Source organism: Maniola hyperantus, chromosome 11, assembly GCF_902806685.2.
Source record: "Maniola hyperantus chromosome 11, iAphHyp1.2, whole genome shotgun sequence".
NCBI classification, from domain to species: domain Eukaryota; kingdom Metazoa; phylum Arthropoda; class Insecta; order Lepidoptera; family Nymphalidae; genus Maniola; species Maniola hyperantus.
In genome coordinates this window covers 129410-153669 of record NC_048546.1, presented here as the reverse complement: position 1 = coordinate 153669, position 24260 = coordinate 129410, and the positions used below count along the sequence as shown (strand labels likewise).

The following is a 24260-nucleotide window of genomic DNA, read 5'->3' as shown; positions in this document are numbered from 1 at the left end:
CCGCGCCCCACCGTCGTTCAGTTGTAACTGACGCCAGGAACCGTGGTGGACGTCGGCCGCCCGCGCCCCACCGTCGTTCAGTTGTAACTGACGCCAGGAACCGTGGTGGACGTCGGCCGCCCGCGCCCCACCGTCGTTCAGTTGTAACTGACGCCAGGAACCGTGGTGGACGCCGGCCGCCGCGCCCCACCGTCCGTTCAGTTGTAACCTGACGCCAGGAACCGTGGTGGACGTCGGCCGCCCGCGCCCCACCGCGTTCAGTTGTAAACTGACGCCAGGAACCGTGGTGGACGTCGGCACGCCCGCGCCCCACCGTCGTTCAGTTGTAACTGACGCCAGGAACCGTGGTGGACGCCGGCCGCCCGCCGCCCCACCGTCGTTCAGTTGTAACTGACGCAGGAAACCGTGGTGGACGCCGGCCGCCCGCGCACCCACCGTCTTCAGTTGTACTGACGCCAGGAACCGTGGTGGACGCCGGCCGCCCTGCGCCCCCCGTCATTCAGTTGTAAATGACGCCAGGGAACCGTGGTGGACGCCTGGCCGCCGTGCGCCCCACCGTATTCAGTTGTAACTGACGCCAGGAACCGTGGTGGACGCCGGCCGCCTGCGCCCCACCGTTATTCAGTTGTAACTGACGCCAGGAACCGTGGTGGACGCCGGCCGCCTGCGCCCCACCGTTATTCAGTTGTAACTGACGCCAGGAACCGTGGTGGACGCCGGCCGCCCGCGCCCCACCGTCATTCAGTTGTAACTGACGCCAGGAACCGTGGTGGACGCCGGCCGCCTGCGCCCCACCGTCATTCAGTTGTAACTGACGCCAGGAACCGTGGTGGACGTCGGCCGCCCGCGCCCCACCGTGTTCAGTTGTAACTGACGCCAGGAACCGTGGTGGACGTCGGCCGCCCGCGCCCCACCGTCGTTCAGTTGTAACTGACGCCAGGAACCGTGGTGGACGCCGGCCGCCCGCGCCCCACCGTCATTCAGTTGTAACTGACGCCAGGAACCGTGGTGGACGTCGGCCGCCCGCGCCCCACCGTCGTTCAGTTGTAACTGACGCCAGGAACCGTGGTGGACGTCGGCCGCCCGCGCCCCACCGTCGTTCAGTTGTAACTGACGCCAGGAACCGTGGTGGACGTCGGCCGCCCGCGCCCCACCGTCGTTCAGTTGTAACTGACGCCAGGAACCGTGGTGGACGTCGGCCGCCCGCGCCCCACCGTCGTTCAGTTGTAACTGACGCCAGGAACCGTGGTGGACGCCGGCCGCCCGCGCCCCACCGTCGTTCAGTTGTAACTAACGCCAGGAACCGTGGTGGACGTCGGCCGCCCGCGCCCCACCGTCGTTCAGTTGTAACTGACGCCAGGAACCGTGGTGGACGCCGGCCGCCCGCGCCCCACCGTCATTCAGTTGTAACTGACGCCAGGAACCGTGGTGTACGTCAGCCGCCCGCGCCCCACCGTCATTCAGTTGTAACTGACGCCAGGAACCGTGGTGTACGTCGGCCGCCCGCGCCCCACCGTCGTTCAGTTGTAACTGACGCCAGGAACCGTGGTGGACGCCGGCCGCCCGCGCCCCACCGTCGTTCAGTTGTAACTAACGCCAGGAACCGTGGTGGACGTCGGCCGCCCGCGCCCCACCGTCGTTCAGTTGTAACTAACGCCAGGAACCGTGGTGGACGTCGGCCGCCCGCGCCCCACCGTCGTTCAGTTGTAACTGACGCCAGGAACCGTGGTGGACGTCGGCCGCCCGCGCCCCACCGTCGTTCAGTTGTAACTGACGCCAGGAACCGTGGTGGACGCCGGCCGCCCGCGCCCCACCGTCATTCAGTTGTAACTGACGCCAGGAACCGTGGTGGACGTCGGCCGCCCGCGCCCCACCGTCGTTCAGTTGTAACTGACGCCAGGAACCGTGGTGGACGCCGGCCGCCCGCGCCCCACCGTCATTCAGTTGTAACTGACGCCAGGAACCGTGGTGGACGTCGGCCGCCCGCGCCCCACCGTCGTTCAGTTGTAACTGACGCCAGGAACCGTGGTGGACGCCGGCCGCCCGCGCCCCACCGTCATTCAGTTGTAACTGACGCCAGGAACCGTGGTGGACGTCGGCCGCCCGCGCCCCACCGTCGTTCAGTTGTAACTGACGCCAGGAACCGTGGTGGACGCCGGCCGCCCGCGCCCCACCGTCATTCAGTTGTAACTGACGCCAGGAACCGTGGTGGACGCCGGCCGCCCGCGCCCCACCCGTCATTCAGTTGTAACTGACGCCAGGAACCGTGGTGGACGTCGGCCGCCCGCGCCCCACCGTCGTTCAGTTGTAACTGACGCCAGGAACCGTGGTGGACGCCGGCCGCCCGCGCCCCACCGTCATTCAGTTGTAACTGACGCCAGGAACCGTGGTGTACGTCGGCCGCCCGCGCCCCACCGTCATTCAGTTGTAACTGACGCCAGGAACCGTGGTGTACGTCGGCCGCCCGCGCCCCACCGTCGTTCAGTTGTAACTAACGCCAGGAACCGTGGTGGACGTCGGCCGCCCGCGCCCCACCGTCGTTCAGTTGTAACTGACGCCAGGAACCGTGGTGGACGTCGGCCGCCCGCGCCCCACCGTCGTTCAGTTGTAACTGACGCCAGGAACCGTGGTGGACGTCGGCCGCCCGCGCCCCACCGTCGTTCAGTTGTAACTAACGCCAGGAACCGTGGTGGACGTCGGCCGCCCGCGCCCCACCGTCGTTCAGTTGTAACTGACGCCAGGAACCGTGGTGGACGCCGGCCGCCCGCGCCCCACCGTCATTCAGTTGTAACTGACGCCAGGAACCGTGGTGGACGCCGGCCGCCCGCGCCCCACCGTCATTCAGTTGTAACTGACGCCAGGACCGTGGTGTACGTCGGCCGCCCGCGCCCCACCGTCATTCAGTTGTAACTGACGCCAGGAACCGTGGTGTACGTCGGCCGCCCGCGCCCCACCGTCATTCAGTTGTAACTGACGCCAGGAACCGTGGTGTACGTCGGCCGCCCGCGCCCCACCGTCATTCAGTTGTAACTGACGCCAGGAACCGTGGTGTACGTCGGCCGCCCGCGCCCCACCGTCATTCAGTTGTAACTGACGCCAGGAACCGTGGTGGACGCCGGCCGCCCGCGCCCCACCGTCATTCAGTTGTAACTGACGCCAGGAACCGTGGTGGACGCCGGCCGCCCGCGCCCCACCGTCATTCAGTTGTAACTGACGCCAGGAACCGTGGTGTACGTCGGCCGCCCGCGCCCCCACCGTCATTCAGTTGTAACTGACGCCAGGAACCGTGGTGGACGCCGGCCGCCCGCGCCCCACCGTCATTCAGTTGTAACTGACGCCAGGAACCGTGGTGTACGTCGGCCGCCCGCGCCCCACCGTCATTCAGTTGTAACTGACGCCAGGAACCGTGGTGGACGCCGGCCGCCCGCGCCCCACCGTCATTCAGTTGTAACTGACGCCAGGAACCGTGGTGTACGTCGGCCCGCCCGCGCCCCACCGTCATTCAGTTGTAACTGACGCCAGGAACCGTGGTGGACGTCGGCCGCCCGCGCCCCACCGTCATTCAGTTGTAACTGACGCCAGGAACCGTGGTGTACGTCGCGCCGCCCGCGCCCCACCGTCATTCAGTTGTAACTGACGCCAGGAACCGTGGTGGACGCCGGCCGCCCGCGCCCCACCGTCATTCAGTTGTAACTGACGCCAGGAACCGTGGTGTACGTCGGCCGCCCGCGCCCCACCGTCGTTCAGTTGTAACTAACGCCAGGAACCGTGGTGGACGTCGGCCGCCCGCGCCCCACCGTCGTTCAGTTGTAACTGACGCCAGGAACCGTGGTGGACGTCGGCCGCCCGCGCCCCACCGTCGTTCAGTTGTAACTGACGCCAGGAACCGTGGTGGACGTCGGCCGCCCGCGCCCCACCGTCGTTCAGTTGTAACTAACGCCAGGAACCGTGGTGGACGTCGGCCGCCCGCGCCCCACCGTCGTTCAGTTGTAACTGACGCCAGGAACCGTGGTGGACGCCGGCCGCCCGCGCCCCACCGTCATTCAGTTGTAACTGACGCCAGGAACCGTGGTGGACGCCGGCCGCCCGCGCCCCACCGTCATTCAGTTGTAACTGACGCCAGGAACCGTGGTGTACGTCGGCCGCCCGCGCCCCACCGTCATTCAGTTGTAACTGACGCCAGGAACCGTGGTGGACGCCGGCCGCCCGCGCCCCACCGTCATTCAGTTGTAACTGACGCCAGGAACCGTGGTGGACGCCGGCCGCCCGCGCCCCACCGTCATTCAGTTGTAACTGACGCCAGGAACCGTGGTGTACGTCGGCCGCCTGCGCCCCACCGTCATTCAGTTGTAACTGACGCCAGGAACCGTGGTGGACGCCGGCCGCCCGCGCCCCACCGTCATTCAGTTGTAACTGACGCCAGGAACCGTGGTGGACGCCGGCCGCCCGCGCCCCACCGTCATTCAGTTGTAACTGACGCCAGGAACCGTGGTGGACGCCGGCCGCCCGCGCCCCACCGTCATTCAGTTGTAACTGACGCCAGGAACCGTGGTGGACGCCGGCCGCCTGCGCCCCACCGTTATTCAGTTGTAACTTGTAACTGATGACGCCAGGAACCTCGGTTTTATTCTCGCACTCGTCAGCGTTATTCACGCTTCATTAATAAATCAAATAAAAATCTGTGGAAGATAATAGTCTTAGGTCACGCCACCTCTCTTAATGAGCTTAGCTATAAAAGCTGAGCGCGCGCGAGCACTGGGCTCATTTCGCTACTGATTTTTGTGCTGTATTCATCGTGGTCTGGTTTGAATTATGTTTTTCTTTATTACTGACTTTTACTTTTTGTGTCTTTCGTGTTAAATTTTGTTCCAATCATTAAAAGTTTGATAATTGTAAAAGTATTTGGTTTTGTGTTAATAAATTGTGTTTTTTTTAATTGAATTTTACTTCTGTACCTAAATTCAGAACTGGGATTCCTATTCAATAGCCCACTATAGTTAAAATCTAGTCACTGACAATCAGTTTGCTTAAATTGGAACAAAATTCTAACTTTTAAATTTTTGTTGTTTTTCTTGTACAATGTCGGATCGCGGGTATCGTAACCGCGATCGTAGCCGTGATGTGCCGTGATCAAACTCGAAGTTTTCGAAGCAGACCACGTTGATGTGAAACAGCAGGGCCTAGATATAGGTCGCGAGATCACGCACTTAGTCGTGTTTTTATCCAAACGTTACACTCAATACTCCGCGATAGTAAAACGTGTCGAGACTTGTCGAAAATAGTTTAACCTCGGTAGTAACTACACGCGAGTGTAATATTTATCGTCTCCGTAACACTGTGACCGTTCAAACAGAATGCAACACTCCCGTTTCCGCACCTTGTTCCGCACAAGATGAAGTCACTGCAATTAAATCTTTAAAATCAAGTACCTAAACCTTTGGCTTTATGGCTAAGCACGTATTGGCCACGCGAACGTATCTAGTTCAAGTGTGTTTATCCAAATTGAATTTTTGTCTAAAAGTTTTCACGTCTACCCTACGTGTTTTTGTGAATTAATAATGCCGTCGTCTAAATCTACTAATCGATTTAAGTATAAAAGTAATTCACGTAAATTGAATAATGAACAAAGGCGTGCTAGTCGGTGTCGTACAATTAGTGGAACGTAGATGTCTTTATTTTTGGTCTCGATTTTTAATGATGTTGATGCATGGTGTAAAAAAGTTGATCATGTTCGTAACCTCAACCGATGGCATAGCCGGGAGGTAGTTTCGTAAAGTGGAAATTGTACAAAAGGTTTTTGTTATGATCAGTCTTAGATCAATTTTAAAACGGAATTTATTCCACTGTGCCCACGAGAGGTAGACATTGAGATTAAGAACATCTATGTCGGTCCATTAGTCACTTCATGAAGTATCTCACCAAGATACCCGCAATTTAAATTCGCAGTTTAAGACTAGAAAGCGTAGTCTTAGTCATAGTACTTTCCAATCACGCTGTTTTCTGTGTGAAAATTAGGATCACAGAGTGTACCTACTGTACGAAAAGTTAAAACTTATCGAAAATCTAGAACATCGGTTTTGATGCAATTCAGTGTTCTTTTTGTAAAAAGAGTAACCGTAATGTAGGTAGATGAGTTTTTGCTGAACAATTATTATTTTTGCCACGAGATAAAAAAAAAATTGAGCTTCCCGGGTGACATAAGATTAAAAATCAATCTTCATGTGGTGTTAGGTAGACCTGTCGTAATAAGGACAGATGTACTAATCCAACTGGGAAATAGTTATATTCGAACATGATTCGAACATAGTGCTGACATTTATCTTTCTTTTCTCGAATGTTCCGACGCAATGCTGCACGCTTGGCTGCGGGCTTTGGAATTCTGCATGAGAGCGAGGCTGGCTATGCTCTGGCCTGACGCTGCGCTGGCGTTGCTGCGCCGTGCCGCGCCGCCGCCGCGCCTTTCTGCGCTCTGCACGAGCGTGACGCTGCGCTGGCGTTGCTGCGCCGTGCCGCGCCGCTGCCGTGCCTTTCTGCGCTCTGCACGAGCGTGACGCTGCGCTGGCGTTGCTGCGCCGTGCCGCGCCGCCGCCGCGCCTTTCTGCGCTCTGCACGAGCGTGACTGTGCGCTGGCGTTGCTGCGCCATGCCGCGCCGCTGCCATGCCTTCCTGCGCTCTGCACGAGCGTGACGCTGCGCTGGCGTTGCTGCGCCGTGCCGCGCCGCTGCCATGCCTTTCTGCGCTCTGCACGAGCGTGACGATGCGCTGGCGTTGCTGCGCCGTGCCGCGCCGCTGCCATGCCTTCCTGCGCTCTGCACGAGCGTGACGCTGCGCTGGCGTTGCTGCGCCGTGCCGCGCCGCTGCCATGCCTTTCTGCGCTCTGCACGAGCGTGACGGTGCGCTGGCGTTGCTGCGCCGTGCCGCTCCGCTGCCATGCCTTTCTGCGCTCTGCACGAGCGTGACGGTGCGCTGGCGTTGCTGCGCCATGCCGCGCCGCTGCCATGCCTTCCTGCGCTCTGCACGAGCGTGACGCTGCGCTGGCGTTGCTGCGCCGCTGCCGCGCCTTTCTGCGCCGTGCCGCGCCGCTGCCGCGCCTTTCTGCGCTCTTGGCGAGCCAGACGGCGCGCTGGTGGTACTGCGCTGCGTGCGCCGCTGCGGGCTACGGTGCCTCTCGTGAGCATGGTGGCTCACTGGTGTTCGGTGCCAAGCCGTGCATGCTGCTCCAAGTCGTCGGCGCCCTTCGTGAACGTTTCAGCTCACTGGTATTGTGGCACGATGCCATGCGCATCGTGGGGCAACACAAGCGCTGCCAAGCCCTTGTACGAGCTGATTGGTGAGAATGTTCTTTTTTTAAAGTTAGTGTCCATGATTTCGATATGCACGTGTTGTATTAAAGCACGTGACCTACGCATACCGTCTTGGACTTGAAGGTGTTTCGTATGACATGCTAGCCAGCGACGCACTGTAGTGTGTTCGTAAATAATGTAACGTGGGTAGATTCAACTCTTTTAGAAAATCTGATAATTCCCGTTACCGATTGTTTCCGAGTTTACCATTTTTATGAGATTCATTTGTTAGGGTCAGGCGAGGCCGAGTCTTTAGGACAAGGCCATAACGTAGGTAAAAGTCCTTACCCCTTGAGTACATTAAACAAATCTGGCAATCTAAGATCTAGCTGGGTACTTTCGGCGCTACGTTGAGGAGTATGCTATTCAGACAGCCTGCCTTGCACGTTTGACGAAAAAAAGAGGTTCCCTTTCATTGAGGCCCTGAACATGAAAAGATACGTCAGAACATCACTGAGCGACTCACCACTGAGTCTAAGGTAGCAATCTTTGCTGATTTACCCAGGGTGCAGTGAGTAGGTAGTACTCCTACGTGCTGGAAGCGACTTCCGCCACCATTTGGTTTGTCTTCAGTGTAAGGGTGTGACCAACTACAACGCTTTCACAGCCACCGAGCGCTGCTGCTGCCGCTGCTGCGCGTTACCCGTAAGTGGATTTATTTCCATGACTTCATCTTCGCCTTTGAGTACTAAAAGCGCACGATGATGTGTTGTGGCGACTATCTTAGCTGCAACCCTTTAAGTCAACGGCATCACCAAGCCGAGCAACTGGGTTTAGATGGTGCAGGTCGCAGATCAAGACACGCTCGTCGAGTATCTGTAAGTGGGACAGCTAGACTCTCATCGGTATGTGTACTAAAGTGTTACGCTCTATTACCGCTACTCACCAGTAGGAGCGGAAGCGTGGTTTTCGTGATACCGTCTTAGTCTGCTGCAAGTCTTCGTCGAAAAGACTCTGGACCTGACCCTGAAGTACTTCTGGTTTCTTGGGCTACGTGAGTTCGTAGTCAAGCGTGTGGTTTACTGCCTGGTTTGTATATCAAACAAGCAGGTCTCCAGAGTTCCTCACCAGCACACAATGTGGTTGCTGAAACTGTACGGCTTGATCGAGTGGCATGGCGTGAAATGTGACGCTCCAGGGCAAGTAAGCTGCTGAGGTGAAATCAGTCCCGGCAGGATGCCTATGCTAACCAGAATCGTCGTCCACCTCGCGTGTTGAAGGCTGGAGGCATGGTGTTGGTGATCAAGTATTCCCAGTCAACGGGGAAGTTTGACTCTGGCATGTGAGGTCCATGCAAGGTCCTGAATCGGCCGCTACGAGCTGGAGCTGCTGAGTGGGTCGTATGGCAAGACCGCTCAGGTGGCGGCGGAGGGCATGGTGCCCTGGCAAGGAGTGGTGCCCGGATGCGTGTGGTGCCTTCTTCGAATGTAAGTTCAGCTTGTTGACTACTTTGTGGTGGTGAAGATGAAAGTCGTGATTTTGTTAATCATAGCCCCAAAACTCTCACCCTCCTTACTAAAAAGGCCTTGCTTGCTCCCTTACGTACTTATCTACTGACGGACTGATCCACGACATCTATTTTTGTGCTATGACTAAACAAATCACGGTAATGCTTTACTCCTCAAGGGAAGTTCAACGATGGCTGGTTGAGATGCACTTTCATAGACTGTTGCCCGAGCCCGGTGGTCTGATGATGGTCATCTCAAGTTCCTGCTCCATAGACCGTTGCCCGAGTCTGGTGGTCTGAGACCGTTGCCCGAGTCTGGTGGTCTGATGAAGTTCATCTCAAGTTCCTGCTCCATAGACCGTTGCCCGAGTCTGGTGGTCTGAGACCGTTGCCCGAGTCTGGTGGTCTGATGAAGGTCATCTCAAGTTCCTGCTCCATAGACCGTTGCCCGAGTCTGACGGTCTGAGACCGTTCCCCGAGTCTGGCGGTCTGAAGATGACGAGAAGAAGCGCGCGCTAGGTTTGAGACGTCTCATAGGTTGTTAGGTGTCACCTCCTCTGGGTGATAGGGACACCCCATAAAACTAAATGATTTATCTACATGTCTAGCTAATACTAAGTCGCATTTCGAATTGCTTACCCATTGTGTTACCATTTATAGCTATGGAGTTGTGCTATATCGAAGCTAATTTCAGGTGATGACTATGAAGTAGTTGGCCCAGGTGCTGGTCCCCCTTCCGCACCTGAGTCTGCCCCGGCACCTTACGCGGTAGAGGCAGAGGCATCGCTCCATTCGGCGAGCTCCTCACCGGTCTCCCCTCGCGCACCGCACGCCGACAGCGTTGCGGCACCAGCTGCAAGTCTCCGCAGAGAAGATCTCACGACCTTTTCTGGCTATTTTGGCGGGCGAGGACGCCGCATAGTCAGGAGAGGCCGTCTTAGGTCACGCCACCTCTCTTAATGAGCTTAGCTATAAAAGCTGAGCGCGCGCGAGCACTGGGCTCATTTCGCTACTGATTTTTGTGCTGTATTCATCGTGGTCTGGTTTGAATTATGTTTTTCTTTATTACTGACTTTTACTTTTTGTGTCTTTCGTGTTAAATTTTGTTCCAATCATTAAAAGTTTGATAATTGTAAAAGTATTTGGTTTTGTGTTAATAAATTGTGTTTTTTTTAATTGAATTTTACTTCTGTACCTAAATATAGTTTATTTCTAAATTTTAAATTTACCGCTTTTTTTTAATTAATTGATGGCTACTGTAGCGCCACCGTTATTTTACATAGCCAACACTTTCTACTACTAGACTACTACTATCACGGCGATTCTACACTCCACAATAGATTCCTCCTATCGACTATCGTAGAGATATCTCTATTTCTTGCCCACAAGTCGAGATCACAGGTAAGAAATGGATAACGCCGTCTCTCTCCCTCACTGCGTGCCAGATGTTTCAAGGTCCGTCGTATCTTGTCCGGTACCTAGATAAAGCAATGTAATTCTTTGCTTTTCACTAACCATTTCGCTGTTGTAGGCATTGTTGAGGCTTATCATCCTATGCTTCCTATGCATGTAGTGTAGGTGTCGAGCGCTCGAATCGACACACGAATTGGAAAAGTGCGGGTAGCTCGCACTAAGGATCACACTACTCTAAGTTTTTTTTATCATTCAGATACAAGATAGCCCTTGATACCGGAACGCTAAATCGCTTGGCGACACGGTTTTACCGGTTGGGTTCAACAAACAAGAAGCTCGTACCCAGCGAGGAGTGGCCCAGGTTATTACACTAAGGGTCGACTCTCAATGGCAGCAAGTCGAAGGAAGGGCATTTCTAAAATGTTACAGAGCATATTGACCTCTATTTTCAGTGTAGATAATGCGTCAATTTCTACTGAGAAAAAAACTTTGCGCGAAATTTCCCCTCGGGCGTGCCATTTGTGCACTTTGTCAATATTCTCTAACATTTTTGAAATTTGCTTCGATTCGCTGCCAACAGCCAATGTGAATCAATCCCAATATTTATGAACACACAACTCTAACTTATCAGAGCTACTATGTGCATTTTAAGCAATTAAATAATATAGCTTTGTTTTTACGGTAAAGGAAAACATCGCGACAAACCTACACGACTGTTCTCCATAATGTTCTCGAAGGTTCGTGAAGTCTGCCAATTCACAACTAGGCCAGCGTGACAGACTATGGCCTAAACTTTTCTCATTCTGAGAGCAGATCGGTGCTCATCTTGGACGATTTAACCTAGCTCAGGTAGTCAGCCGGTGATGGGTTGACCATGACACAGAGGCTTAAAAAAATGAAACAATACGGGACATGAAAATTGTATAATATAAAAAGAAATGCCAATATTCACAATGACTATACTATTTACACGCGGCGGGTCGTCGGGTCGTCGGGTCGGCGGGTCGTCGGGTCGTCGGCCCGCGCGTGCGTCTCCGCCGCCGACGCCTCGGCTGGCTGTCCGCTAACTGAATGGTAGCCACCGAGCTCATTTGACATCGGTTGGTTCTACATTGCTGCTTTATTAAGTGATTACAAAATAGTTTTTCGTAGAAAACCTTCAATGGTCTAAAAATAAATGTCGAATTGGCTATTATTCAGTGTTAGACACTGAGTTGGCGAATCAGTAGGCTGAGCCACAGTCCACAAACATAACCGCTGCAAACGACCTGCGCACACGACCGACTATTGTCCGCGGAGGGCACAGTCGGACTCGCACACGAACAGTTCCATCGTACCGTCGTACAACAAAACACTGCTCTTTTTGTAACGTAACGGCGATTACGCACTGCACTTTCGTCATCCGTGAGAATACCAGCGATTGTCTACGACATTATTATGTCATAAGCTCCCATACAAAACAAAAAGGAACGTATTTTCACGGACTCGGATCGGAAGAGTGCGTAACCGACGTAACCACAAATTCTTTATGCTACAAGAAATTGATACCTGTCGACTTTATGATTCTAGGTCAACGGAAAGTAGGTACCTACCCTGTCTTGACTCTTGACAGGCAGACAACGACGTAATCCTCCTATAAGGGTTCCTTTTTTCTCTGGATATACGGAACCCTAAAAATGACTCATTAAGAATAGTCAAGCGAAACACCGTAGTAAAACATGTACTGTCGTCCTCCGCGGACTGTCGTCCGTCGTCTGCGCAGGCCCTAAGGCCTCTATCCTCGCACTGCTCGTTTCTGGCGGACAGCCACCCTTACAATTATTTTATTATTATTATTATTTATTTATTTATTTACTTGTTACTAACATTATTATTACTCTACTACACTCTATTACTATTTATTTTAATAATTAACACTTTTCATGCTGTAAGGTATAGCAATTTGATAACTAAAGATAGTGAGGAAGTCTCCAAGTCGACGCAAACTCTATTAGGATCTGGGATTTAAGGATTCCGCTGAAATCCTTCCTTGTGTTGTATCCACACATGCGGCGCGGCCGAACGGTAGCATGTGTGGATGCACCATTAGTTGAGTTCGTTATAGAGATAAGCTACTTAGGTGCGAAATTCCAAGTTTGTAGAACCAGAGGTTTGAGCGGTTCCTTAATCACGTCAGTCAGTCAGTTTCTTCTTTTTAACATTTCTTAGGTACCACCTACAAAATATACAAATCTTTAGGTACCTACTTATATAATAAACAAAAACATTTTTAAAATTCAAATTGAAATGGCACTTTTCTTATGAAGACTATGTATTATAACAAGAGAGTTCAAGGCCCGTGGCCCGTCGCCGACAATTCTAAGAAAAGATAAACTGCGTTTAAAATTTTAAACAAAAAGGCATATAGAGACAAGAGCCAGCACGTGCCAGACCTTCATTATTTTATAAAATTTGTTTCTTTGCGTATTGTCCCCAACACTGGGAGGAACTTTTGTTCGGATCACTGTGGCTTTGGGAGAGAACATCTAAAAAAAATCTTACGCCATAGTATAAAGTCAAAAATTATATTTTTCTTCGGAATAGTATTACAAATCACGTCATGCATTGCTTGAGGTGTGGTCTGTGGTAGCAAAGAGTATAATTGTAGTAGTAATAAACAGACTTCGTTTAAGGAAGGACGTGTGTATCATTTGGATCTCCTCCCTCCTCGTGGGCTCACCATAGCTAGGAACTTTATGTCGTGGCAACCCCCTGCCAGACACTCTTCAATGTTTAAACTGTAAGAGTATCCGGCTAGGGGTTGCCACGGTACGCGTGACGTAAGATTTGTTACACTTTTATTACCTGTCCTGTTATCTCCCAAAGCCACCATGATCCAAACAAACATCCAAACAATCGTTCCTCCCAGTGTTGGGGACAATACGCAGAGGAACAGCTTTTATAAAATGACGAAGGTCTGGCACGTGCTGGCTCTTAGTCCGATACGTTTCTTGAACCATCAATAATAAATAAATAATTAAGGTCAATTCGAGTAACAATAGTGTCAGCAAATAGAGATCCGTGACACATCGCAACACAAAGCTGCTCAGTGTTTGCTCTCTACTGTACAATGTACGATGTACGTAACTAATCGATACTGTTCTATTTCCACTATGACTCACCAGCCTACCGCCGCCGCCGCCGCCGCCGCCGCCGCCGCCGCCGCCGCCGCCGCCACCGCCGCTAGCAGCTCCACATATTTACAACACACATTTCAATTTGGCGAAACACGCGTGAAACATTGCCACCTAACTACCTACTGCTTCTGATGACAACTTACCAATGTAATAAGAAAAGGACAGAGAAACTTAAATACAGTCAAACCTGGTTAATTTGGGTGCCAGTCTTGAGCAGTGTTTAGTAGCGTAGCACTAAGAATCATTAATATAAATTTCATTTTTGTCCTTTTTTATTGATATTGAGAAGAAAAAGACGCAGATACTCTAGAGAAAGACATGAATCAATGGCACTGTGTAGGGCGGGGCGGGGGGGCGGGGGGCTCCGGCTCTTCCGTCGGGTCATGTCCTTCCGAGGAGGTAGGCGAAGGATGCATCATATTAAGGATGGATCATATCGTCAAATTAAACAGTTCTCGCAGGATTTTTAAACACCTAGAAACATCATCTAGTCTAGTATATATTATGTATTAATAAAGTCAATAAATCTAGTAGGTACTTATCAGAACCAGGTGAAGTTAAAAAAGTAACATTTTCCGCAGTGTTCAAAGTTTCTAAAAATGTTGGATAATCACTCTCAAGAGCTCTCAAGCAAACAAACTCAAAACAAAAAAATCTACGAGTTTCTTTGGAAGAGCTTGAACAGCGCCATCTATGAGGTTTTTAACGAACTCGCCCCGAAGCGTCCTCGTTGTCGACTCGAATATGCCGAGTGCCGACCCCACTACAGCGCGACATGGCTCTTTTGGCGCGTGGCTAAAATCGGAACTAACGCCGTCATCTAGTACCACAACTGTCCCCTTATATGCAGTACGTATGCAGTGTTGTAAGTAAAAAAATCTGAAATTTACTGTTTTTTTTAAATAATAGACCATTCCATTTACATAATCACGATATTATATTCTGACAATAGATACAGCATAAATGTGTCTGCATCTTATAGCTATATACTAAAGTACTAGGTAGATATAGTATTTGATCAGGATTTTTTTTTATTCATTATAGGTATACGCTTGACCACAATCACACCTGATGGGAAGTGATGATGTGGCCTAAGATGGGACGCGTTTACCTAGAAGATGCCTATTCACTCTTGTTTTAAGGATACCCGGGTTGTAATTGGTAGGAAACACATATCGCGGAAGAGTATTCCAAACCTTAGCCATACGTATGCGGAATGATGACGCAAAACGTTTCGTGCGTGTAGATGGAATGTCGACGACATAAGGATGGAAACTCGCCCGACGTCTTGCGGTTCGGTGGTAAAATGGTGAAGGGATGACAAGATCGAAATGTTCCTGAGCACACTCTCCGAAATATATCCTATAAAACACTGATAACCCGCGACCTTGCGGCAGTGATCGAGACTTTGTAGTTTCGCCAGTTGTGGGGAGTCTTCGCCTATGAGTCTCCTGGCTCGACGATCAACAGCACCCAGAGCCGCTAGTTGGTAAACATGATGAGTTGCAAGTCCATGAACTATCGATTGTTTTTATTATTCTTTCTCGATTTTGAAACAGGGAGGGCTTTCCCAATTTCTCGTTCAGTTAAATTACATAAAACTTACTCGATTTTCGACATTGACATTTTCAATATATTTCGTAAAATTGAGGAGATTTTATTTGCTGGCAGCCTTTGTTCTACAGCTACGCCCCCCTGTCAATGTCACTCAAGTGCCAAAAGAGCCTTGTCGTATATGTGCACAGCAGTACTGACGCATGTCGGATCGCTGATGAGGATCGGTAGTGGCCCGACGCAGGTAAACTAACAACGTTATTGAAGCTTGTAAATCTTACGACAGGTGAAACATTGCGAATTGTGATGCAATCGTGACTACAACAGCATTGTTAATATGTAGTTAACTTACACAAATATTTACAACCATCGAGACATGAATACATACATATACATATACACGCTACATCGGCCTGCCGCCTGCCGCCTGCCGCCTGCCCGCTGTCCACACACAACCCGCTACCGGCGTACTTGCTAGAGGGGCGGTTTCTGCTTTTTACCACTAAAGTGTAGGCATTAGTTACGTAAGTATATACTATCATGATAAACGAACAGCAATCAACTATTTCGACTAGAGTAAGCAGTGCTTTGGGCTTGGTGAGCTGCACGCCGCTGCCTGACGAGTGTGTGTTTATTTCTTCTTGGGCTTCTTGGGGTTCCGGGAGCGGCTCTTGGCCTTGCAGAGCGGGCAGATGGGCGCGTTGCGGTGGATCTGCTGGTGGCACGACAGGCACGACTTCATGGGCGGCGGCTGCTGTCTGCACACGCACCACCACACTGTTTGCTGTCATGCGGACGTACGCGTGTCGCCAGTACACAGTACACTGTCACTACTGTGTGGGACAGTGTACTGGCGACACAGCAACAACGACACAACGTTCCTCGACTCGCGTAATAGGAGAAACGTACGTGAAATAATAGGACACGGGTGGAAATCCACGTGACAGGAAAAGGACCCTTAATGTTCGAAACAATATTTAGACAGTCCTAATGTCAACTAAGGCCCAGTATCCACTTCAACGGAGCGGAGATGAGTTCAGCGGACCAATCAGATTATTGATAGAGCGATAGATAAGAAAATTGTTACGTCATTTATTTATTTAATAATAGTAAGTCTGCTGAATGTATCTCTCCGCCCATCTCCACTTGGGTAGGTATAGGGCCTTAAAGACTGAAGCTTGAGTACACATTAGCCTAACGGCGATTACGCACTGCGCGCTGCGCTTTCGTCATCCCGGTTCTATCCGTCATCCGTGAGAATACCAGCGATTATCTACGACATCCGTACCCTTATATAAATGCGAAAGTGTGTTTGTTTGTTGGTTTATTGGTTTTTCCTTCAATCACGTCGCAACGGTGCAACGTGTACAGTGTGACCTAACCATATAAGTAATATTTATATAATAGCCATAAGTACACATACATATTGTATCTCAATGCATTCCTTTAATAAATCAGTCTAAAACCAACGCTCGGGTCGTACGCTCATTTCTGACATCTTGTCCCAACCTAAGAAACGGATTGACGTGATTTTTTGCATGGGTATAGATAAAGAACTGGAGAGTGACATAGGCTACTTTTTTTCCCGGAAAATCAAAGAGTTCCCACGGGATTTTTAAAAAATCTAATTCCACGCGGACGAAGTCGCGGGCATCAGCTAGTATGTCATAAGCTCCCACACAAAACAAAACGGATTTTCACGGACTCGGATCAGATGAGTGCATAACCGTCGTAAGCGTTCGGCGAGCGGTGGTCAACATGCAAGCGCGGAATGCCTTTGCCAACTTTTTATTGGTCATTAAATATTCATTTTAAGTGGCGTTGTACATGTTCACCGCGCATCGGGCATCGGGCTAATGTGTACTGAGCTGTTGACAATAGCCCGATCGCAACAACTGTACCGTTCGCTACATGCCGGGTACAGCCAATGAAGTTTCCACCGGATAAATCACTTGGCTGTAAGTATTTGCTGGTAGGGTGACCACTAGCGTCGGCCGAAGCCTTCCACCAACCCAGAGACAATTTGGAAATTATGAATTCCGAAATTGCCTTCATTAAGAATCAAACCCGAGACCTCCCACTTAAGAGCACAGCACTCATTTAGCTTCAACGAGCTCCTGCCTTACCAAAACAATTGGTACGACACCCGAGTCGAGATATTGTGTCTGGCGTCGTGTTAGGGACTAGCTATATGAACATTTGGAGGCGAAGCGTGGCCGTCTAGCCAGATAACACAAGGCACTGGTCGGTGCCGGAAACCGGCTTTGGCATTTTACAAACGGCACAATTCTACGATCACACAGATATAAAAGCATTAAAGTATTTTCAGTATATTTGCCATGTTAGCTTCCAAAACAAATATAACGTATTTTTGAGTTTGAGTTTCTCTAACTAAACTAACTAAACAACGAGATAAAAAGTAACAAAACGAAAGCATTTACGAATAAGCAAAAACATAAGTAAAGTAACATTAAGATAGAAGCAGTGGTCGGCCGACGAGCAGCGACACGCAGAGAGCTGCGTACACAATGAGTTCTCACGCGCCATTTTAACGTTATGTGTCAATTGTCATGTCAAAAGTACGATTTTAGTCCTTATATTAAAGGTGAACTGTACTTTTGATATAACAGTTGACTCATAGAGTTAAAATGGCGCGTGAGAACTCATTTTGTGCGGACTATATCCACAAAATTCTAGCCTTTATGAAAATAAAGGTGGCAGAGTTCTTGGAATATTGTTGCCTATTTGTAACAAAAGTAGCACAACTACAACAAAGTGTACAGTGCAGTGGGAGCCATTGTAAATATAAGGTTTCAACTTGGAAGTGGTGTGCGTGTCGCTGCTGTGGGCGGGCGGTTGGGCGGGCGGGGGGTGCGCAACAGAAACAATCGAACCTCAGCGAGACGGTAAGGAAATCTTGTTGGATGGCAGACCTGAACGCGGGCGGCGGCGGCGGCGGCTTGCGCGGCGCGGGCGCCAGGAACGCGCCGCGCGCGGGCGCCGCCGCCGGGAAGCGGCTGCAACAGGGGGACGGGTTATGTTATATTTAGGCTATAGGACACATTCGACAACAGTGCGACGCCGCGCCGGCCTCCACCGCCGGATTTCACGCCACTCCTTTAACCGTTGAGCCATTGAGGGTTTTAATATGGACCTAAAGTCTATTATCTAAACTCAAAAATTCCATATTACCGATCTTTAGTTGCCCACAAGATGCGAGGCGGAGCAGCTTCCACGTACGGCGGCGACGACGCCCTCCTCCTCGTGCAGGTCTGGCAGGCGGTCGAGGCCGAGGCACTGCCGCCTCAGCAGGTCCACCTCTGTCTTCAGCGGCCGACAGTCCTCGTGCTACAGCCGGTATACTCACTCGGGCGTGATGGGGCTGCCCTCCTCCTCGTGCAGGTCTGGCAGGCGGTCGAGGCCGAGGCACTGCCGCCTCAGCAGGTCCACCTCTGTCTTCAGCGGCCGACAGTCCTCGTGCTACAGCCGGTATACTCACTCGGGCGTGATGGGGCTGCCCTCCTCCTCGTGCAGGTCTGGCAGGCGGTCGAGGCCGAGGCACTGCCGCCTCAGCAGGTCCACCTCTGTCTTCAGCGGCCGACAGTCCTCGTGCTACAGCCGGTATACTCACTCGGGCGTGATGGGGCTGCCCTCCTCCTCGTGCAGGTCTGGCAGGCGGTCGAGGCCGAGGCACTGCCGCCTCAGCAGGTCCACCTCTGTCTTCAGCGGCCGACAGTCCTCGTGCTACAGCCGGTATACTCACTCGGGCGTGATGGGGCTGCCCTCCTCCTCGTGCAGGTCTGGCAGGCGGTCGAGGCCGAGGCACTGCCGCCTCAGCAGGTCCACCTCTGTCTTCAGCGGCCGACAGTCCTCGTGCTACAGCCGGTATACTCACTCGGGGCGTGATGGGGCTGCCCTCCTCCTCGTGCAGGTCTGGCAGGCGGTCGAGGCCGAGGCACTGCCGCCTCAGCAGGTCCACCTCTGTCTTCAGCGGCCGACAGTCCTCGTGCTACAGCCGGTATACTCACTCGGGCGTGATGGGGCTGCCCTCCTCCTCGTGCAGGTCTGGCAGGCGGTCGAGGCCGAGGCACTGCCGCCTCAGCAGGTCCACCTCTGTCTTCAGCGGCCGACAGTCCTCGTGCTACAGCCGGTATACTCACTCGGGCGTGATGGGGCTTCCCTCCTCCTCGTGCAGGTCTGGCAGGCGGTCGAGGCCGAGGCACTGCCGCCTCAGCAGGTCCACCTCTGTCTTCAGCGGCCGACAGTCCTCGTGCTACAGTCGGTATACTCACTCGGGCGTGATAGGGCTTCCCTCCTCCTCGTGCAGGTCTGGCAGGCGGTCGAGGCCGAGGCACTGCCGCCTCAGCAGGTCCACCTCTGTCTTCAGCGGCCGACAGTCCTCGTGCTACAGACGGTATACTCACTCGGGCGTGATGGGGCTTCCCTCCTCCTCGTGCAGGTCTGGCAGGCGGTCGAGGCCGAGGCACTGCCGCCTCAGCAGGTCCACCTCTGTCTTCAGCGGCCGATAGTCCTCGTGTAGTCGCGAAGCGTTTGACAACTTGCGTGACATGCTCTCCTCCGTCTGTTTTATTACTGTCTCCATCTGAAATTACAGCATTTGACAGTGTCAAGTGTCAACGCTTTGTGTGTGAAGCTTATCTTTCCCTCTAAAGTACATAACAAGTGACATGTATCTCAATAACTACTCCACATTCCGTCGGTTTAGTTCCGACACCACACTCCACACTCCTAAGTCACAATTAGCATCTTTACAGGAGAGCGACAAACTAGACGTTTCCACCAAAAATACTTACATAAATAATAAATAAATATTTTTTTTCCATTAAACCTTTGCAAGTATTTTTGAATCGTCAGATGCATCTACCACTGGTTCGGAATGCCTTTCCTACCGAGAAGAACCAGCAAGAAACTCGGCGGTTGCTCTTTTCAAAGATTTGATGGTAAAAGGCGAAAGATTTATGTTTTGAAGATTATGCCATGTATAAGAAAAGTATTTGCAGTCCTGTGAGTTGCCGGGACGAGCTGCAGGTCAAATCCACGCTCTTTTATCATTTAGATGATCTTCAATTATTGTGTAATATGCTTTTTTCAGGACCATACTTTAAATAAAAAATTTAAACTTGTGTAAAGGCAACTTGTACAAAGAACTTTAGCGATGATTTGCTTATTGTGAATATAAGATAAGACCTACATGAGTGAAATGGATAAGAAAAATCCACTTGCTCCCATTTGGAATGTATAAATTGCACAAACCACGGTTGAGCAGTGAGCAGTGAGCAGCGCCAGTGAAAACAAACGATATAAGCTCCACGCTGGCAGCTCGCAGCTCGCAGCTCGCGGCTCGCAGCTCGCACAACAAACACCGCGACACGCCACACCTGCTGTTTACTCTGCGCTATTCCTGGACTGTGCTCACTCCACTAGTGTTACAGTGTGTTGTGCGTACTAAACTACTCCTCACGCGCCATATTAACTATGTCAAGTTTAAACTACGATTTTAGTCCTTATTTTAAAAGGTGAACGGTACTTTTGACATGACAGTTGACCCATACAGTTAACATGGCACGTGAAAGTCATGTTGTATGGACTATACATTTTGTGTGCTACAGCTATAATCTTAGTTGGTGAAAATTAAAAATCAATTTATATATAGCAAATAATGGATATGCAAATAAGCCTTTTTAATATCTAGTCGGACCCTACTTGATCTAGTAACCTCACTTATAAACAACCCTCTGTTTTGGCAAACGACCCACTCTTTTTCAAATTGTACTAATGCTTTTCAAATACTTGCATTTGCAACAAGGTTGAGCATGTATTATTTAAAATGATTCCCAATTCAATAGCTGTGATAGCCCAGTGGTTAAGATCGCCAATTTGGGAGGTTGGGGGTTCAATCCCGGGCTAACTTTTGGGAGTTACATTGTTTGAAGCAATTAAATATCATTTGCTTTAACAGTATAGGAAATCATCGTGAGGACACCTGCATGCTTGAGAGTGCTGCATAATCTCTGAGATTATGTGTTTGTCTGCCGATCCTCAGCATGGCTCTGGCCTTCATTGGATGGAAACCCATACTCGGCTCATGCAGATGAACAACTAGCTCACTTACAGCATTGATGTCAGCGTGTATCTGACGCAGCTCCTCCACGTGGCTCATCTTCTCCTGCTGCAGCAGCTCCATCTCCCGCTTGTACTGCGCCAGGCAGCGCCCCTCCTGGTCGCCGCTGCGCACCTCGTTGAGGATGCTGCGCTTCAGGCGCTCCAGTGTGATGGTTTTGTTCCTGCAACCACACATACTCAATGAATGACAAGCTTACCACTTATGTACTACCAGTTATATAAGTCACATCGGGGGGAATTTCACGTCAAGCGGACTTTAAACTACTGGTGATCACGTTGTCAATTTTTTTGTGAAGAATTAGTACATTTTAAACCTTCAAGGTTAAAATGTTTTTTGAAAATTTCATTGTTGTTAGTCAAATATCGATTTGAAATTTTCACCTCCTGTTTACTATACGTAAAAATAAAATATTTAGAATTCGATAAAAAAATTAAAGTGCTCTAGTAAAATAAGAGTGCTCTAACCTAGATCTCATCATTACTTCCCGTTAGACATGATTGTCATCAAATGCAATGCAATGCAATGCCTATGTCGCAATTAAAAAAATTGTACTATGCACCACCCTGTTTGCAATAGTGTGCTATAAAGTGTACATCTCAAAGTGACAGGTTTCCCGAAACTCAAGAGGTGAATCTGATCCTGTGTGATCAATTCATGCTTAGCACTAGGCCATAAATGCATCTTAAAGGATGCGAGTTAGGTGTTGGGGCGAGGAGCCCATGCCACCATGTTAGCTTTAGCAAATTAGTTTCACTGAAGAGTTCCAAGTTCTTGTTAAATATTTTTCTTATGAGTTATGGTAGTTTAAGTTCCTTATTATGATTGTGCATTATAGAACCTACAATCCCGTTTTTTTTCCATTTCGTAATTTTAGGCGACAAAACTTCAAATGTAAGATTTTATTATTGTTAAAAGTTAAACACACAGTTGTAATGTTTTAAACGAAAAATAAAAATAATCGTGTCAAGTGTTTATTGATCGAGCCTACAGGTGCGAAACTACTTCATATTAATTTATCTCAAACTAAATACGCACCTGATTTCTTTCATGGCTTCTAATTTATGATAAATTTCCCTTTCGTTCTCTGCTGTCATTTTCTGGTACGAAGAAAACAATAATATTTTCTCAAAAGAGAAAACTAAACGAAAAAACAAAGCGGTAATATTTTACCCAATTTTACCACTATTTTACGAAACACATTGGCACAGACCAGTGCAGAGCAACACAGAGTGAGAGCACACTACAGACCACAGACCAATAACATATCGGATACTACAGACTACAGCACAGAGCACATCTACACAGCAGGACTACCACGAGGACTACAGAGTAGTGAGTACAGACCAATGCTAGCATAGAGTACTTTCTATCCATCTGTAGTGTATACTATCTCTATGATCTGTAGAATGAAATTGATTGGTAGATACAGTGCGACAAGGCTCTCTTGGCACATCAATGACATTGACAGGGGGGCGCTGTTGGAGAACAAAGGCTTAGAACATTCCATAGGAATATTCGAGAAATATTCAAACAAGAACAAAGGGGGACACTTGACGGCAACGTTAGTTCAGATTTTCACCACGCGCCAAGATAGCCTTGTTGCACTGTACACGACACGATAGCTTGTATTCCGGATACGTACAGTGCGACAAGGCTATCTTGGCGTGTGACAAAAAATCAGAACTTGCGTTGCCGTTAAGTGTTCCCCAGTGTTCTCTCTGTTCTTGTTCGAATATTCTAAGCCCTTGTTCTCCAACAGCGCCCCCCTGTCAATGTCGACGATTCAAACAATATCTCGATTTTCGATAGCGATTCTTTCGATCGTTGAATTATCATGGGCTATTCGCTAACCACCCCGTAAAACGGGGTGAATAGGAACTGGGGTGTGAATAGGGACAAAACTGGGAATGAGATTTGAACGTAAAAATAATACCCAAAACAGCTTAGAATTTTGGTAGCATTGTTTTTCCCTATAGTAGAATATTTGATCTTTTATTTGGCAACACTGAACCAGACACAAATTGACATTAAAATAACGAAAGCGTCATTGCAAAAACGTTGTTCAAAACACGCTAAGCCGTAGGTCTCAAAACTTTGTTTACTTTAACGCAGTACGAGAATAAAACAGTACAAAAACTATTAGAAATCATTAAACATTTATCTAAGAGGCGTCACAAAAGCAGATTTGTCTAAATGTTACATATTTTTCTGTAAAAAAGAAAAAATTGGAAACCAAGTGGTTTTGGCTTTGCCATGGGGATTATAGGTACGGGAAAGGGGTGGATAGGAACGCTATACTTACTGAATTGGAACGAATCAAGGTTAAATAGGAACAGTAAGGTTTATATAGGGACAGGGCTGTCACTTTAAATATTTAATTAAATTGTTCAAAAAAATTCTTCCTTCTTGTGTAGTCGACTAGTAAAATTTTGTTAAATGGCATTTTACTGTTTAATATTGATAAATAAATAAATAAATAAAAATATTTTTTATTCAATTAAACTTTTACAAGTATAGGTAACTACACTACTTGTAACAGTTTAATTAAATAAAAAATATTTTTATTTATTTTTTTTTGAATCGTCAAACCACTGATTCGGAATGCCAGCAACCAGCAAGAAACTCGGCGGTTGCTTTTTTTTAAAGATTTGATACCTACTATGCCATGTATAATAACATATTATAGCCTATGTTACTTCTGAATAAAATAGCTATAGAATATGGTGAAAGAATTCTCAAAATCAGTCATTCTCAATATATAAAAGGAAAAGGTGACTGACTGACTGATCTATCAACGTACAGCTCAAACTACTGGACAGATCGGGCTGAAATTTGGTATAAAGATAACTATTAAGACATAGGCATCCGCTAAGAAAGGATTTTTGAAAACTCAACCCCTAAGGGGTTGAAATAGGGGTTTGAAATTTGTGTCGGACGAAGTCGCGAGCATAAGCTAGTTTTGTAATATTAGAGGATAGACTAACTTGTGTTTGACAACCCTAACCTTTTTTCCCTATTCACCCCTTTGCCATTCCGTTACACCCCGGATCAAGTATAAATAGGGACAGCATATATTTTGATTAAAATATACTAGTAATTTATCATTATTTTATATTTTTTGGATGTTTCCTTAGAATTCTTACAACCGGAGATGCTTACAAACAATTAAAGCATCATAATTT

General features: G+C 49.4%; 2 protein-coding genes across 2 annotated transcripts; one reads left to right on the top strand and one right to left on the bottom strand.

Moving 5' to 3' along the window:
• Positions 1–4701: 4701 nt before the first annotated feature.
• LOC138403003 (uncharacterized) lies at positions 4702–9966 on the top strand. The gene is made up of 2 exons (XM_069501793.1): positions 4702–7330; positions 7849–9966. Exons 1-2 carry the CDS (start codon positions 6931–6933, stop codon positions 7860–7862), a joined length of 414 nt encoding a protein of 137 aa, XP_069357894.1. The 5' UTR covers positions 4702–6930; the 3' UTR covers positions 7863–9966.
• A 5462-nt stretch (positions 9967–15428) lies between these two features.
• Positions 15429–22263, bottom strand: LOC117986246 (zinc finger C4H2 domain-containing protein). The gene is made up of 5 exons (XM_034973079.2): positions 22114–22263; positions 21067–21238; positions 19358–19536; positions 17828–17950; positions 15429–15691 (listed from the first exon to the last, which is right to left on the bottom strand). Exons 1-5 carry the CDS (start codon positions 22170–22172, stop codon positions 15565–15567), a joined length of 660 nt encoding a protein of 219 aa, XP_034828970.1. The 5' UTR covers positions 22173–22263; the 3' UTR covers positions 15429–15564.
• Between the last annotated feature and the right edge of the window lie 1997 nt (positions 22264–24260).